Genomic DNA, 18,860 nt, shown 5'->3' with positions numbered 1-18,860 from the left:
AAGCAAAGGCAAAGCTAAGGGGCACGGACGTAAATAAGCCACAAACCCAATGGCATTTGCATCTCCTTCCGTCCCCCGTCTCCTTAAGCTTTGGGTGGTTCTATATACACCCCCCCTATTGCTCAGGACACCCCCCAAAAATTAAAAAAAAATTAAATACTCTCTACACCCCCCCCCCATTTGCTAAGGACACCCCTAAAAAATTAAAAATTTCTAAATTACCCCCCACCCTCCCCACCCCCTCACCTAAATTGCTCTCTACACCCCCGAAACCCCCCCCACCCCGCTCTTCCCCTCCAAAACACCTCGCCAACGCCCAAAACCCCCCCGTTCCCCCTTCTCCCTCTCGTCGCCGGCATTCTCCCGATCTCCGACCACCTCGCCGGCTTCTCCCGAAATTTTTTTTTTTTACGGTTCGTGCTCCGTTCGGCATTGGATCGCCAAACAAAAGGCTTCTGTTCGGCTGAACAGTGCCGGACAGAAGCCTTCTGTTCGGCACTGTGCAGCCGAACAGATCTGTTCGGTTGAGGGTTGCCGAACAGAAGGCTTCTGTTCGGCACTGTTCAGCCGAACAGAAGCCTTTTGTTCGGCGATCCAGTGCCGAACGGAGCACGAACCGTGAAAAAAAAAAATTTCGGGAGAAGCCGGCGAGGTGGTTCCGGGAGAAGCCGGCGAGGTGGTCGGAGATCGGGAGAATGCCGGCGACGAGAGGGAGAAGGGGGAACGGGGGAGGAGGGGTTTAAGGAGGGTTTGAGGGGTGTTTTTTTTTTCTTTTCAAAACGAAACGGAGGAGGAGGAAGGGGGGTGTATGAGAAAATTTCAAGGGCAATATGGTAATTACACTAAAGGTTAGTTTGGGTATTTTTTTTTTTTGGTTTTGGGGGGGTGTCCTGAGCAATAGGGGGGGTGTATATAGAACTACCCTTAAGCTTTCCATTTTACTCCCACTTCTCCCTTTTTATTGGATCCACCGGCAGTAAACAAAATAAAAAACTAAATAAAAGACGGCAAGATTGGTTTTTTATTTTTTTGTAAAAGAAAAGCTAAGAGAGGAGAGAAGAGAGCTCTTTTCCTCATCTCTCACACGCTCTCTCTAGCCCTCTCTCTTCTCTTCCTCGGCTCGGCGACTGATCTCTTGCCTTTTTCCCCTCCTCGATTCCCCTGCACTCGGAGCTCGGAGCTTGCGACATTTGGATCCGAGCAGCACTAGGAGAAAGCGAGGACTGTGATTTTGGAGAGGTTTTGAACGAATCTGTAGCCGGAGAAGAGGAATCGAGACCAATTTCGGTGGATCCTGGAGGCATTGAGAGCAGTCTGTGAGTTTGACTCGCTTTTTGGTGGATTTGGATCGGATGGGTGGATGAAAGGTCTCTGCTTGGAGAGAATGGGTGCGGGGTCCGATTCGGTCGGGGAGGAGCGGAGGAGGAGCTGCTAAATATTGGTTCGTGGTGAAGGGGATGTCGGCAGCGGCGGATCATGGCAGGACGGCCCCTGTCGAGAGGGATATCGAGCAGGTAATGGCTTCTTTTTTTGAGGAATTAGTTGATTTTTTTCCCTTTTAGTTCTTGAAAGTAGGATTTTTTTTTATTATTTATTTTTGGTTTATATGGTTGAATTTGGAGTCGTTGTAGTATTGGTGGATGAGTCAAGGATGAGAAGAGTAGTTTATGCTGGTTTTGTTAAGTGTTATAGTTGGTAAAAATATCATTTTGCTTGCATTTGGATTTGTGGTGTTCGCATTAGAGTTTATAAAGTAGAGTAATTGCTCCAACTAGTGTCTCATTGCAAGCTTTTTGGTCTTTTCTTCTGAAATGGAAGTTACCGGGCCAAAACTCATATTGCAAATTTGAACTGATATATGATGATGGTTCTGAGAATCATTGGAGTGAGTTTGGTAGCTGATTTCAGCTGCCGAGAGTAACTAGTGAACTTTCTTCTTAAGTTCTATTAACTTCTTGTTAGTTTGTGATCGTCTTTCCACTACACACTAATTCTTCTTAACGGACTTTTTTTAAAAAATAATTTTTATTTGATTGCTACCTCTGAATTCCCTGGAACTCTACATTTGCAAGATTATCTTTCATTTCTTTTCCGGGATATGTATACTGGTGTTTCCCAATTCCTATTTATTATGAATTTGGTGATGTCTTTTGACCTGGCAAGTGCCTAACTCCCGTGCAACTCTTATCGGGTTCTTATCATTCTTTATGATGCTAAATCTGTTCCTTTGATGATTAACGAGGGGTTTATAGGTCAGCGGTGATTTGTTTGGAATGAGAGATAAGTGATTCTCGGTCAAGTTTGTTCTCCTACCTTGCGTCTATTTTAGAAAAAGAACTAAGAGATAATTGAGCATGTCTTTTATAGGGGATAAGCGGGGCGGATGAAGTCAACAAGCATATGAATACTATATGGTTAAAATAATAGAAAAAATTCATAAAGAAGCCAAGACTAGCCCTATTATATGCATCAAAGTACTGGTTAATGAGGATGGTCCATTATCATAAAAATGATAATAAAAGTGATATCTATATGGAATAAATTAAAAAAAAATTGTTTATGATGATTTGGACATATGAAGTAGGGTGGAGACGGTGTTGGTACAGTGAAAGGTGTCAATAATGTTAAAATGTTTGTCCATGAGCAACTGGAGACCAAAAAAAACTGGGATGGAGGTGAGGTTTTCAAAGAAGCTAAAAGGGTTCTCAATGGTGTAGCTGCCTAAATGTGTAAATGATGCTTATGACTAGTCAGTCCACATAGGTCAAATGATCGCTGCCCCCCTTCCCCCTTCTTTTAGAGAGAAGATGGAGAAGTTGTGTAAATAAATAAAAGGAAGACAAGGAGAAAAAGGAGTAGAAAAGGGAACAAGAAAACAATGTAAGAAGAAAAGAAACAAATAAAGAACAAAAGAAAATAGGAAAATAAGCAAGGAAAGGTAACATTTACTTCTGTTGAGATCAACAAGAAAGAAAAAATGGATGAAAAAGAAAACGAAGAGAATAAAGAAGAATCAATGATATTGAATAAGGTTAGAAAAGGGATGAGCAAGAATAAGAAGAATACAAAGGAAGTGTAGAGGAAAGAAAGGAAATGAAGTGCAGAGGAAGAATTGAAAGAGTCAATACATCTATGTTAGTTAAACTGAAGTTAGATATATCTAACCTATAAAGGTCTTTTTATAGTTAACCGTGGTCCTTTGCCTCCTCTCACAAACAAGAGCAGCATGCATGAGTTTGTCGACATGTTGCTGGCCGGCCAACTCGAGGCTTTCTAACTGATGGTGACTGGGCAATCATTACCTAAAATGCTTAAGCACCTGGTTAGGTGGCACTAGTGGCAACAATCGTGAAAGTAAAACTTGCCGACTTCACTTAAAAATCGCGAAATTTTTTAAGGCCGCGGCCAGACCCCCGTTTCATTTGAAATAGGGGAAGCGACCGCGGCCGAGGCCGGCCCTCCACCAGCATCCATCACCCTCCGCTGGCCTCCCTCCCTTCTTCATCTCTCCCCCTTCTCTCTCTTTCTCTCTTCCACAATCTGTGTCGTCTCCTCTGTCGATACAGGCCCAGCATGACCCGTATCGACTCGTGCCGCCGGAAAACCGGTACGGTGCCCGGTACCGATTCCGCCGACCTTGATGGAAAAATCCTGATCTTCAAGAAGCTAGATGTAGTGTGAAAAGAACTTGAAGATGTATATCCCTAGAAACCAACTTTTCTAGAGCAAAATTTAGAGAAAGGAGAGAAGACAACGGATTTCCTTGAGGATTGATTCAATTCAACCTTAGATGCATTAGAAACTGATCAAGATGCCCTAGTATTCTCTCCTGTAGGAGGTTGGATCTGTTGGATCTGTAGCTAAAGCAACTATTGATAGTCCCAAACTAATGTTTCCATGATTGATTAAATTGCATTTGTAAATCTCCTGACATACTATCCTTTGGATCAATGACAGTTGACATGACAGATTGTAATCTGATCTGCTATGATGCAATAAATCACCCAGCACAAACATTCCTTGTACTGTTTTATGCATTGTACTCTATTGAAATTCATGAAACATCTAATATCAAGTCCCGATTCGAACTCTTATGCGAGTAATGATGATTAGTACCTTAGACCACCAAAAGGTTAACAGTGTAAACAAGCTTGCATATGAAACATAACTGTATGCTGCAAAGGATACAAGATATCTTACAGATTGGAACTTGCTGACTTGTATAATATGACATATTTTGCCATCAAATAATCAAAACATTGGTCTCCTTATGTTGTTACATCATGCATTGTTTTCCTACATCATCATAAGTCACTTCCACACTCTTTCATGCTCTTTTATATTTTTTTGCTTTTGGTTATTGATGTCTTTTCTAGTGATTCTTATGCTTTGCTCTCACTTATGATATTGCATTCTGGTGCAGAGTCCTGTAGTCTTGCAAAATGCAAATGTGTAGTATATAATATCTGGGTTTAATATGGTGCAATCATCATTCATTTATTTGATTTTAGAGTTATTCTAAGGCAGATATTTCACATATCTTACTGCACTTAATTTTTGTTTTCAGTGGTTCTTTCTCAAGATCACATGAATATATTGTTAATAGAGAGTAGATGGCATTTTAACAGACTTTTTTTATTACAGGCTATCACTGCTCTTAAGAAAGGAGCATACTTGCTCAAGTATGGACGCAGAGGAAAGCCTAAATTTTGCCCATTTAGGCTGTCTAATGTAAGCATATTTACATTGTATTTTTGAATATCTATTTTTCATCAGGAATGGTTGGAAAATTCATATACTGCACTTACCATATTTTTAGTTGTATTATTTTTTCCTTGGGCAGAAAATTTATCAATATTTGGTCTTCCATTATTTTTCGGAACTATGTTGTACATGTGTCCATTGAGTGCTACCACTGAAGAGTACTATTTTAAAACTAGTGGCAATGTTTTAGCTAAGGTTACAGGTGTCATGTAAGCTCTATTGAGAAAGATAATAGTCTTTTAAGAACTGGTGCACTCTTCAGATGTGGATTCACAAGGTCATGAAATACCAAAGATATAACAGAAACATGACTTTCTAGTCAATTCTCACCTTTTCATGTAGATATGAATTGTTTAATAATCAAAAAATATGCCACTTTATGGAAGCATACATTGTGGTATATCTTGGATATGTGAGTCGGAGCTGATGAACATAACCCTCATTATATACTGTCAATGTTAGAAGCTCTTTTGACAGGAATAGGGCAATGCTGATCTGATTATGTTATCGATTATTTTATAGAAGTGTTTTCTTCCACTGTTCTGTTAGTATAGTAAGTTGGATAAGCATGCCTGCCACCCCTTCTAAGCATAACTATATTATAATTTGCAATGGTTGATTCAGTTTGGGCATTAGGATTACTACTAATTAGTTCTGTATTTGAGCAATAACACCTTAGAGATGAAGCCTAACAATACATAGAGCATTGTGTAAAATGACCAGCACCTTGGAGGATGTCATCACCATCTTGTGCCTCCCTTTTGATAAATGCCGGTGGTAGCAGGAAGTTGATAATCCATATTGGATGTTGCTTGACCATCCTCGGAGGGCACCACTGAAGGATAAGATCAGGAGTGATATCAAGTCCATCAGTAGTCCATGCCTTTATCCTTCATCTGGTTGGGAGCACCATATTTTCAAAATCACCTCGAACATTGTGTTCCTATAGTGGCTGGCTAACCCAACACACACTCGCTAATGCCAGCATAGCGGCATTAGTGCAAAAAAGAAGTCTGTCCTTAGAAGTAACTATAATCACCAATTTCCATAAAGATCAATAACCAGACAAAAGGAGTAAAAGAGGTAGGTGCCTACGTTGGGCTTCCGGTTACTAAGAGCTTCCTTCGATTATCATTTATTGTTTCCTTGGGTTCTTTTGCCTTTCAAATTAAGAATGGTTAAAAAATATTGTATCTTCTGTTGTCTCTTAATATAGAAGTATCATTCTGAATTTTGGAATTTAACATGACAAGGCTCCTTAGTTAGTGGGTGAGGCAATGTTTGAGCCTGGAATATGAGTTTGCAATTCAAAAGGAGTGAGCTTGTGTTCAGCTCAATGAATATTATATAATTTAGATAAATATCTATATATGTGTGTTAATCATTAAAGAATATTGAGCTGTTAGATCATATTCTAACAACTGAAATATTTGGATAATACCAGCTATGGTTAAAATCTTGTATCATGGATTCACATACTGATTGAAGTGGGAGCATACTGCTTGCTATGTACTGCAGTTATCAGCCTGTACTGCTTATACCCTGCTGGGGTGCCTGCCTGTGCTGGTATGAGGGCATACCACAGTATGCATGGTACTATTCTTTGTTCTTGATTGACTCCTGGCCGCAGCTCAACTAATTTATGCTTGAGCTAAACCAAATACTTCAAACTCTGTACTGGACTAACATTGAGAGGCTTAGTTTGTCATGAACGTGAACGGATTGCAAGCTAGTTTTGGCTGAACAGGCAAAAACCTTATGCACACATTCTTTGTGTTGACAAAAAAGGCTTAATATACGGTTCCATGAACCCTTAAATAGTTAAATCTCTAAAGTAGAAGAGTGAAAGTTATATAGTTGAGAACTTTCTATATACTGCTTGAATTAGAGCACAAATTAATTTATTGTCTATGGATGCTTTTATTTGTAATGGTGCCATGATGCATCGTTGTCAATTGATTCTGGTATCATATCATACAACTCACATATTTGTTAATTAAGGCATGCATGAATGGATATATAGACTCTGTGCACTTGTGTGCCACACTTATGTGGTGAGCGTTCATGTATGGTATCTGTCGACAACTCTGAATTTTTTGGTTGTCGCTACCTATGCATTGGTTTCTTCATTATCGAAATTCTTTATTAATGTGTTATAGTACGTATTTTTCTTAACATGGCTCTATCCATATTGTGCATTTTCAGGATGAATCAGTATTAATATGGTTCTCAGGCAAAGACGAGAAACACCTCAAATTAAGCCATGTATCCAGAATCATGCCTGGACAACGCACTGTAAGTTCTACTATTTCAGAGTTTTAAGTTTTCAGAAGAATGCATCCAATCACTGTCCCCTGCCCCACCCCATTCCTGAAAAAAAAAACTGCATATGACCTAACAGTTCTAAGTAAACAAAAGTTGTGACATTTTGTATGAACATGTTTCCTTATTCATTTGAGCAAGATATTTGTGCAGAGAAAAACTAGTTAGTCACATTAGGCAGATTCAAGAAGATGTGAGTTGTGAATACATTTCTTCCTTGGGAATGTATAAGTAATCAAATTTCCTGATGTTTGCAAGTTGTCTATTTTATTCAATAAGTTGTTAATATAATGTTAACCTAGAATTATAGTATATTAGAGAGAAGAAAAAATCTATAAGGAATATTCTCTATAAAAGGGAAACCCAGTGCACAAGGCTCCCGCCGCTGTGGGGTCTGGGAATGGTCAGATGTATGCAGTCTTATCCCCACGCATGGAGAGGCTGTTTTTATGTTTCAAATCCACGATACCTAGGTTAGAGTGGAGAACCTTACCATTGTGCTTAGGCCCTCTCTCTTATGAAGGATATTTAGTGTAGTTCATTAATTTCTAAAGTAGCAGCAAAGCTATGCTACCAACTTTCAGAGAAACTTTCAAAGTAGAAAACTTGTGTTAGACAAAGATTGCTTCATCACCTCTCCTAATGTAGGTAGATTGCCACATACACATGGCTGGGTTGCCTGATTTGTGCCCTTACATCTTCTATTGGATTCTCCATATTGGATGAGTTTATGTGTGACTCTTTCATCTTTTCCTTGTACAGTTTCTCAAGGAGTTGGGTGGAGAAATAGTGGTGCGAACATGACTCTTTAGGCAATCATTATACTAGATGCAGTGAGGTTGTCTTTGTTGACCGCCTCTAAAACCTTCTCATAAACATCTGGAGAGACACTAGGACACCTAATGCTCCCGAACCACCTCGTGATGGATTTTGAGTTGTACAATGACTCTAATTCTTATGCAACTTCAACTTCTGTTAAATTTCATTTGATATGGGGTAATTGGACCTTTGCAGTGGGGGCAGAGAGTAGCGCTGTAATCAGATTGGGTTGATGTTTCTGATCCAATCTGACCAAAATTGACCTAGTCAAGAATTTTTTTAAAACCAACCATTTGGATTAGGCGTAGGTCGATATGCATAATAGGATTCTTTCCAGACATCTCTTCCTTATCTGTGTCATAAAAAGATTAGTGATAATGATGCTTAATGACAACTGGAGGATATTTTATAGGGTTATTAATATTTTATGTAACTTTTTTTGGTCCTTGAAACTAATGTTTGCGGATCCTTGTAAGTTGGAAGATTTATATTTTAGCAGTTTACTTCTTCAAATATACAAAATATTGATTAGAAAAACTTTTCTATTTTTCAGGCAATATTTCAGAGGTACCCACGGCCTGAGAAGGAGTGCCAGTCATTTTCTCTTATCTATGACGATAGATCATTGGATCTTGTAAGTGCTGTTGCATTTTGAGCATTTTCTATGGTTGTTATTGCTTTTATTGACTCTTGGGTGCAGTTATCCTGTTTTGCTTGATTATTTTTCTGTTTCCATTTAATAATTTTCGCAATTTTGAAAGCTGAATAGTTGTTCTGTCATCTCTTTCTAATCTATACCAGATCTGCAAGGATAAGGATGAAGCTGAAGTCTGGTTTGCTGGTCTTAAAACACTGATATCACGAAGTCATCACCGGAAATGGAGAACAGAATCTAGAAGTGATGGAATGTCTTCTGGTACTAATAGTCCAAGAACATACACCCGTAGAAGTTCACCTTTGAGCTCTCCTTTTGGTAGCAGTGATAGCATGCAGAAGGTGCTCCTTGTTCATCTTAATTTCCCTCTATTTGTTGTTGTCACTATTGTATTCTTTAAAACAGGAAGTCCTTGGTTTTTATTTAATTCAGGATGGCAGTGAAACCCTTCGACTTCGAAGTCCATATGAAAGTCCACCGAAGAATGGCTTGGACAAGGCATTGTCTGATGGTTTGTTATATGCTGTGCCTCCTAAAGTTTTCTTTCCTTCAGATTCTGCTAGTGCATCGGTGCACTCTTTGTCATCAGGATGCTCAGATAATGCAAACGGGCATCCAAGGGGCATTGTGATGGACACATTTAGGGTAAGTCTGTCAAGTGCTGTTAGCTCATCGAGTCAAGGCTCTGGTCATGACGATGGTGATGCTTTAGGTGATGTTTTCATATGGGGTGACGGAACTGGGGATGGAATTCTAGGTGGTGGTGGTCATAGGGTTGGAAGCTGTTTAGGCGTTAAAATGGATTCTCTTGTGCCAAAAGCCTTAGAATCTGCTGTAATACTTGATGTTCAAAACATATCTTGTGGAGGCAGACATGCTGCACTTGTCACGAAACAAGGAGAGATCTACACCTGGGGAGAGGAATCGGGGGGCAGGCTTGGACATGGAGTAGATGCTGATGTGGCACAACCAAAACTCATTGATGCTCTTGTCAATGTGAATATTGAACTTGTAGCATGTGGGGAGTACCATACATGTGCTGTTACACTCTCTGGAGAACTCTACACATGGGGTGATGGTACTTTTAATTTTGGGCTCCTTGGGCATGGAAATGAAGTGAGCCATTGGGTCCCGAAAAGGGTTGATGGGCCTTTAGAGGGCGTACATGTTTCATCAATTTCTTGTGGGCCTTGGCATACCGCTGTTGTAACCTCTTCTGGACGATTGTTTACTTTCGGAGATGGAACTTTTGGTGTTCTAGGTCATGGAGATCGCAAAAGTGTCTCAGTGCCTAGGGAAGTAGAATCCCTCAAAGGACTACGCACAGTGCGAGCAGCTTGTGGTGTTTGGCATACTGCTGCAGTTGTTGAAGTTATGGCTGGAAATTCTAGTTCTAGTAACTGTTCTTCAGGGAAGCTGTTTACATGGGGGGATGGAGATAAAGGCCGCCTAGGACATGGTGACAAAGAACCAAGACTTGTGCCTACTTATGTGGCTGCCTTGGTTGAACCAAACTTTTGTCAAGTTGCCTGTGGGCACAGCCTAACTGTAGCACTTACAACCTCAGGCCATCTCTATACAATGGGTAGTACTGTTTATGGTCAACTTGGGAATCCTCAGGCAGATGGAAAGCTCCCTGTCCGTGTTGAAGGTAAGCTACTAAAGAACTTCGTGGAGGAAATATCATGTGGGGCATATCATGTTGCTGTCCTAACTTCAAGAACTGAAGTGTACACTTGGGGTAAAGGAGCAAATGGCCGATTAGGTCATGGCGATACTGATGACAGGAATACCCCAACACTGGTCGAAGCTTTAAAAGATAAACAAGTCCGAAGTGTTGTTTGTGGCACTAACTTTACTGCAGCAATCTGTATTCATAAGTGGGTGTCTGGTGTTGAACACTCTATGTGCTCAGGCTGCCGCCTGCCATTTAATTTCAAGAGAAAACGCCATAATTGCTACCACTGTGCACTCGTCTTTTGTCATTCCTGCAGCAGTAAAAAGTCTCTTAGGGCTTCTATGGCACCCAATCCTAACAAACCGTATCGTGTCTGTGACAGCTGTTTTAACAAGTTAAGCAAGGTTTTGGAAAGTGATTCATCATCTCATTCTGCAGCAACTAAAAAGGGTAGTGTAATTCAGGGGTTCAGTGAAATGATTGAGAAGGAGGATAAGTTGGATCCTAGATCACACATAAAAACCTCTAGACTTTCTTCAATGGAGTCATTTAAGCAAATAGAAAGTAGATCTTCCAAGAGAAACAAGAAATTTGAATTCAATAGCAATCGTGTATCTCCCATCCCAAATGGAACTTCACATTGGAGCACCCTTAACATCTCAAAATCACTGAATCCAGTATTCGGAGCATCAAAGAAGTTCTTTTCTGCTTCAGTTCCTGGATCAAGAATTGTTTCTCGTGCAACTTCACCAATATCAAGAAGGCCCAGCCCCCCTCGTTCTACAACACCAACACCCACTCTGGGAGGGCTTGCATCTCCAAAAGTCATTGTTGATGATGCAAAAAGGACAAATGATAGCCTAAGCCAAGAAGTTCTTAGATTAAGAACTCAGGTACGTGCTTAACCTGACATATCATGCATATCTTTAATTTTATGTTCTTTTTTCTATGATATGTCATTATATTCTATTAAGCATGACATTCAATGATAATAAAAGAGAATCTGTATATCCACTTCTAGTATATGTAATATTGGGCTGTGCATCAAGAACAACTTCTTCTGGAGCTGATAGACCTTTGATTGGTGCTACTGCAAAGAGTCAGCCACCCATTCATTAAATAGGTATTTAAAGCTTACCGGATTTTGACGGAGGCTTTAGAGATGATATGTGCTATGCTGGAGAAAATAGACAACTACCATCATATTAATACATATCATACCGAGAAGAGCCTAATTCTAATGGTTGAGCTTCATCTTCTATTATGCATCTTAGAGCTGAGAGTGCCTTTAGTGATGATATCTATTTTAATCTCTGTTGAAAGTATATGTCACATATGGATAAGCCAAGAAGAATCATCGGTTTAAACTTGATTGATTTAATTTATAGTTTATGTACAAAACAACTGCTCCTGTCAGATACACACAGGTCTATTACAAATTTATGAATTTGCTCTTCAATTTGTATATTTCAAGATGGTTATTTGGAAAGTTTTGTTTAGATTTTCTGTGAAAGAACAAATTCTGTGATTTAAATGTTCAAATCAATTAGTTCATCCCCCCATAGCAGTCCAAAAGTACTGTATTCTATAAAAAGTTGAGTTGACAGGAAATCTCCTGAGCATATCTGGATAGCATGTTGTATCTTTCTGTTTTAGTGCATGCCAATTCCTAACGTGACATGGAACCGTTTGTCATATATGGATGGCTGATCAGTATGAGCATGGTGTATATACTTTACACTTGTTTATTTATATGTGGATCCATGTCACATCTTTCAGTAGTCAGCTATTTGTAGTTTTTGCAAAGCAAGTGCAGATCACTAATTTTTGTTGGAAAATTTGGCAATGTGTTGGATTTCTTATGCATGATTCCTGATGAAGCATGTTTTATAGGTGGAGAATCTTACACGCAAGGCCCAGCTTCAAGAAGCTGAGTTGGAAAGAACAACCAAACAGTTGAAGGAGGCTATTGCAATTGCAGGGGAAGAAACTGCAAAGTGCAAGGCAGCAAAAGAAGTTATAAAGTCACTTACTTCCCAAGTAAGGATCATCATTTTGAACCATGATATGATTGCAGTTATGATTTATTACATATTCAATTTGCTGATGTCGTTTTGGAGTCAATAACATGATTTGAATTACTTTGTTACTTCTGAATTTTTAGGCATTGTGTTTTGGGCAAAGCTATTTATAAGTTATATTGCAAAGCATGCTTGCAATTAAATGGATAGTTTATACTAAATTGCAGTTGTAGATTAGAGCTAGTTTATAGTTATTTCGGACAGGTCTTGAAACTGTTGTTACATACTCTACTTTAAAATATATACAAACTAAGGTTCAAAATATCAAAGTACATGGATGAACCAATTGAAATTGGGTGCAAGACATGCTAAGATCAAGGATTTTGCCAACAAAGGGTATTGATGGGTATGGATAGATATGGCTGGTATGCCCTTGATAAGAGCTTTTTCAGTTTTTTTTTGGATTTATGCAGTTTTTGGTTGTAGGTTTTCGGTTCCAACAAAACATAAGGAATCATTAATTTTTATCCTGGACTCGTGTTAATTCATGCTCTAACACATGAATCCAATGATCAAACAACATTTGACTTCACAAAATCCCCTCAATTTTTTTCAATCAAAGACGAAATTCCACTTGAATTTTTTAAGAAATAAGAAAGAGAAGGGAGAAGATTTACCTAGCTAGGATGATTTTCTAGCCTCGAAAATTGAGAACCAAGCTTCGATCCTATAAACTACTCCCCCTCACTTTGTTTCCACCTTCCATTGGTGGTGGATGATTGCAAAAGAGTGTTTTAGTCATCGAACACTGCAGTTCGAGCTGGTTTGAGCTTAGGGGACGAATCAAGTTTGGGACCAATAGACCTTGATCCACCCCAGACTGCTTGATTTGGGACAGATTAAAGTGGTTTATTTCAGTTCGGGCATGAAGCAACTTTGCTTAGTGAATTAAGCTTATATCATTCACGAAGAACTTAGAGAATGCTGAATTCTATCATCACTTTCCTTTATTGCAGTTGCATCAGTAGCAAAGCACCGTAGCTTTAAGCATTTAGTCCCACCAAGGGGGAAGGCTAGTCATTTGTTGTTGGATTGCAAGATGAAAGAAGAAACCATAGACATGGCAAACTAAAGAGGGTTTGTCTTAACAGAAGATTTGATTATATGCCCACCAAAAAGAGAGTATTTGGTTATATAAAGTAATATCTTCTCTAGTTATTCTCATGCAATGGTAAAAAGTATACGATCCTTGTGTTTTATTTTTGTTTACTTAGAAAGTCACTATAATATTCAACCACAGGAACCAAAATGCCATTCTAGTTAAACTGTGAATAGGTACTGTTATAGTGTCACATTTAACTTACAAAGCCACAAAAGAAGTGTAGTTATGAGATGTCATATGACACGTGGATAGCATAAGGTTATAGGCACGAATTATATCATTCAGTCCCCTGAATACAATGTAAAAGGATGTAGAAAAAAATCAAATTGTAAAATTAAAGATGTCCAAAATATAAAATACAGATATCCTACATCTTACCATTTTGAAGGAAAATAAATCTCTTTGTTGCATATAATTATCTTATTTCTAATAGGCTCATTAAGACCTAAAAAAATAAAAGTTTGCACCTAAGTCACTCTCAGAAATCATAGCAGATTCTGGAATGCATCTTAGTTTTATCTGGACTGCATCTTGTAGATCCCCTCAAATTTAAATTGTTGACATGGATACCTCATGGAACCATTCTTGATGTTGTCCATTACGAGATGGGGAGTGATAAGGCATTACAAAAAAAGAATGTGAAAGCGCAACTATATCAGTGAGATGAGTTTGTTTTCTATGCTTGTATGAAGTATATGTAATTATGCGTCACTGACAAAAATGTATAAATTATCTTAAGTTAGTAGCCAGTATGTAGAAATATGAACTCAGCCAGTGGCATCCAAAACTTTTAGCTAATCATGAACCACAAAGGATGTCAACCTCCTTTTAACAATTTACTCTTAAGAAATTGGCGTTGCAAATTTTGCCCTTTTCTACTGTTGATGGGGAATATGATTTTGTGTTTGGTAGACTAACATCGGTTTGTGAGATCATGACCAAATCTAGATTTTGGGAAGCTAGCAAATAAGTTGGGCATCTCCATAAGGATCCTGTGTAGGCCTTTACTGCTACATGGAGGACTAGGATGTTGAGTAAAAAGTTCCTGCATAAATTTGTGGTATGGGTTATTTTAATCATAATTTACTTGCTAAAAGAACCTAGAGTTATGTCCAAGATAACTTGGGATTCTTTTTCCCTGCACCTCCACAAAACCCTCATTCTATATAAAATATATTCATAGCGGCATAGAACTTATTGCTTGGTGTCCTTGTGTGCTACCTTAGGTTCTTATGTTTGAGCAAGAATAGTGAAACCTCCAAGATGCACACTGATCATGTTCAAAAAAATTTGTGCAAGGCAGGTTCCTGCTACTTAGTCATCTCAGGCAGAAAATGGCTTTCTAAATCTTTAGTTTCAGCTCATGGTAATGTGTATTTTGATACTTTTGGGAACTATCATTACCCATGCAGACAATAATCTCAATTCTTGGTTTATGGGGAAGTTAAAGAGTAGGATATGTTAAACTTCAGTTTAATGTCTTCAATGAATGAACTAGTCATTGATTTGAGCACTGTTAATGTCATTAAGTATGTACAGGCTAGATCTTTCTAAGATATATTCTGGATACAGAAGCATGACTTAAGAAAATTGATGACATGGGTATATCCAAGCTTTGCTTTGAGGGGGATTTGCTTGCACTATCAACTAGCTCAATGTTTTGGCCTCAGCTCATAGGACAAATCGTTATATTATATGGCCAATTATCTTTTCTGCTCTATTTGTCCTATGAGTACAGTTTTCACATGCTTTGTGCAGGGCTGATCAAACATCTAACTCCTCGGGAGGGATGGACAAGGATTTGTAGTCATAGAAGCAGTTAAATTGGTTTTCATATTTCTATGGAATGGACAGGGATTTGCAATCATATAAGTGGTTGATTAAGTATTTCAATTGATATGTGGCTGTTACTTGCTAATGATCTAGACACTTTGTGCCCCTTATCTCTTCTTGATGGAAGATTTTAGATTTGACATTACGAGGCAAAACAAAGTGCACTTTGTACATGAGTTTTTTTGCTATTCTGAGTTCTACTTAGTAGCGAAAGCCATCACCAAATATAGATGCAATTTTAGAAGGAAATTTCTGTTCATGTGCTTATTGCTGTTTTCTAAGCATGTACTGGCTGTTCTGTCTTGTTTCTGATGTAATCTTCTTGTTGGAGCAGTTGAAGGATATGGCTGAAAGGTTACCCATTGGAGCAGCCAGAAACAGTAAACTCCCTTCATTGGCATCCTTCAATACTAATCCTGCTTCAAGTGATATTTCAGCTGCAGCTGTTTATCAGATGAGCAGTCCTACCACTTTGTCTCATGACCCAGAGTCAAATGGTTCAAATGGGTCATTAGTTTCTAGTAGAGTAAGTTCCATTAGCAATCGGAGCAAAGTAGGTCATTCGGAAGCAGTAAGGAATGGAAGCAAAGTGACAAATGCAGACCCCCATCAAGAGTCTGAATGGGTTGAGCAAGATGAGCCAGGTGTATATATTACCCTCACTTCTCTACCTGGGGGTGTCAAAGATCTCAAAAGGGTCCGGTTCAGGTATGTCTGAAGCACTAAATTCTGATTCGCATCCCAAAATAGAATACAAAATAACTATCTTGCACATGGTTACTTACAGAGAACTCTGCTTTTTCTTTGCATAACTGTTACGTACTATTATATTGGATTAAAGTACAGCACGTGCAATGCATCTGCAAGTTTTTTTTTCTTTTTTTTTTAATAATATATCAAGAGGTGCCATGCCTTGTTGAAGCAAGATTTTTTTTTCAGTTGGTGAGAGATGCCTCTATCCTATGGAAAACAGGATTTTTTTATATTTTTTGTTTTTTCAAGATAAATACCTTTGGTTCATAGAGGAAATGGGAAAACAAGATGTTTTTTCTTTTTTGGAACCCCGGTATATATGATTCTGGGGGGAGGTGCGTCAGGGAAATATGAAAAACCAGAACTTTTTTTTAAAAAAAAATGGGAACTGCTGAAGCTACGAGGCTGGAGGAGTGAACCTGGCCTCAAGCTTTTCCCATTATATATTATTAGACTGTATCAAACGGCAAGCACCAAATAACTGCCATTTGAATTATATGTATATGTGTGGGGATCATTTTGCATTGTTAGGTATGACAACATCAGGATACAGAAGATCTGCTAGGGAAGTGTATAACTTGCTGTCTGTTCTCCATGCAAAATGTTTTTCCATTTTAATATATGTTAGATAATAAGTATATCATTATCAGCTCATTAAGTACTTTTATGATTAAAATTTAACATCTTTTTTTCCATTTTTCAATGTTTGAAGGTGGTCATATACTTTATAGCCGGTAGTTATTGGAGTTGATAGGGTAATTTAAAGCAAATGATAAATTAGCTGTTGGTGAAATACTGTATCTGATGTAGTGGTGATTTTAAATACAAATCATCATGTTGATTGGTTGGCTACATAACGGTTTGCAACTCTATACATATAACATCAAAATCAGTCTCATTTTGCTCCTTATATTATTTTCTCACCTTTATGAGCAACTCTCTAATTCTTTGTTTGGAATCAGCCGGAAGCGGTTCAGTGAGAAACAAGCTGAACAATGGTGGGCTGAGAACCGGGCAAGGGTTTACGAGCAGTACAACGTGCGCATGGTCGACAGGTCTGCCTCGAGTGCTGGGAATGATGAAGGATCTCATTGAAATTGACTTGCAATTATTGGTTACCTAAATTGGAGCCAAGCTGCAGAAATGAGGAAGCTCTCACTGATTGAATGGTTGTAAATGTGGGTATATTTTATTTTGCCCTATGAAAGATCGGAGGGCCCTGGTATAAGATGTGGTTGGTATTCTGCACGATTTTTCCCCCCTTGTTGTGTGGAAAAATAGAGTGGGTTTGAGCATGAGGAATGTAAATTCTCATTAGGCAGCTAGCAATATCCTGCCTTGTAAATTCATAAGCAAGTGCATCATCTCCCATCCCTTCTCTTTTTCTTTCTTTCTTTCAATAACCTATGAAAGGAAGTCACATTTTCAACGGTTGAGCTGCCTGCTGACAATTTGTGCAAGAGTGGGCTTGTGCATTAGTATTTCAGCTGCAAGAGCTCCATGAAGATTTTATGTCTTGATAAGTTGTAATATAAAAACAGCTGCCTTGATTGCTGAATTTAGACAGTACTTTTGATTGACAAAATCTGATAATGGTGGCTGTGATGTCTGTCTTTTATGAAGAAAGAAATAAATGAAAATTGAGAAGAATCACTGGATTAGACGAGTTCTGGTGTAATTGATGGAAAGAGGTTATAAAATTTTCAGTTCTATCATTGAGCCAATCCTGGCGCGCCAGTCTTTCTTTGTATCAAGAAGAAAAACAAGAACAAAAACAAAGAACCTCTACGGTGTTGGCTACCATTTTCTGGTTCTGTGAAATTGAAATGATGCCTTGCTGAGGAAAGTCAGGGGATAGCCAGGAATGCCGCAAAAACAAACTTGTGTTTTAATTTCCTTTCCCTCGTAACATGAAGCTTTGTTCCAAACGTGCAAATTGGCTGAACTTTTTTTGCTGAGGAAAAGGAGTGAGCCAAAATTAGCTTGTGTCCAAGCTAATAACTTCAGAATGGCAACAATATCTGATCTTTCCATACAAAACTGAGTAGGGAAACTCATTCTCCATGCAGGAATGCCTTCAAAAGCCAACTTTGTCATGCTAGCCTGCATCAAAGTAAGAAGGCTATGAGTTACCCCTGAGAAGGTAAGTTTGGATGCCTTCTCAAAGGAGATTTCAGATCAAGGGGACGCATATGTGGATCGAGGGGATAATATGGAAAATAATTATCAAAAGGAATCGACAAGGAATTGAAATAGAAAAAAGAAAGGAAAAATTAAAATGCAAAGTCATATGGAACAGGGATCATCTCCTCCTCTGCCACCTCCACCTCTTGCATTCAGTTTGAACCACGAAGCAAGAATTAGGACTCAAATTATTGCATTTAACCCCACTTAGACAAAGATATTATACAATAATCCTTATTAGAAGTTTGAACTAGTCTCGGCAGGCCATATGCAGGGACTAGTTCATCTTTGACGAAAACTTATCAGGCAAGTTTCTGCATCCTGTTTTCCTCGACTGGTTCATATTTTACCTAAAAAAATCCTACTCCAAGTTTCTCCAAAGTTCATACCCTGGAAATAAACATGTCTATGGCAACTTTCAAAAATTATCGGAAGGTTGGTGCCAAGACTAAGTTCATTCCCTCACAGCTTCCTTTACAAAAACTCTTACTCATGGATTCCAGATCGCGTCACTCCTATCTTGTCTCTATTCTTTCCCTAACAAACAATTAATTTACTTTACTGAGTAAAGAGAGTGCCTTCTCAACAAATTATTATTTTTTAATTAAATACCAGTTCTTTAGGATATTCATGTTGTTCATTTTGTTTATGAGATACAAGAGGAAAAAC

The 18,860-nt window shown here is 38.5% G+C and overlaps 1 protein-coding gene across 1 annotated transcript; it reads left to right on the top strand.

The window, feature by feature from the left end:
* Positions 1-1,020: 1,020 nt before the first annotated feature.
* On the top strand, positions 1,021-17,654 carry LOC103713841 (PH, RCC1 and FYVE domains-containing protein 1-like). The gene is made up of 9 exons (XM_008800881.3): positions 1,021-1,514; positions 4,645-4,731; positions 6,970-7,059; positions 8,459-8,539; positions 8,707-8,901; positions 8,993-11,131; positions 12,132-12,278; positions 15,589-15,962; positions 16,970-17,654. The coding sequence occupies exons 1-9, from the start codon at positions 1,458-1,460 to the stop codon at positions 17,100-17,102; spliced, it is 3,303 nt and encodes a 1,100-aa protein (XP_008799103.2). The 5' UTR covers positions 1,021-1,457; the 3' UTR covers positions 17,103-17,654.
* The last annotated feature ends 1,206 nt before the right edge of the window (positions 17,655-18,860 follow it).

This window comes from Phoenix dactylifera, unplaced genomic scaffold (assembly GCF_009389715.1).
Source record: "Phoenix dactylifera cultivar Barhee BC4 unplaced genomic scaffold, palm_55x_up_171113_PBpolish2nd_filt_p 000026F, whole genome shotgun sequence".
Taxonomy (NCBI): Eukaryota; Viridiplantae; Streptophyta; class Magnoliopsida; order Arecales; family Arecaceae; genus Phoenix; species Phoenix dactylifera.
The sequence above is the reverse complement of the archived record's forward strand: the minus strand, read 5'-3'. Positions and strand labels throughout refer to the sequence as shown.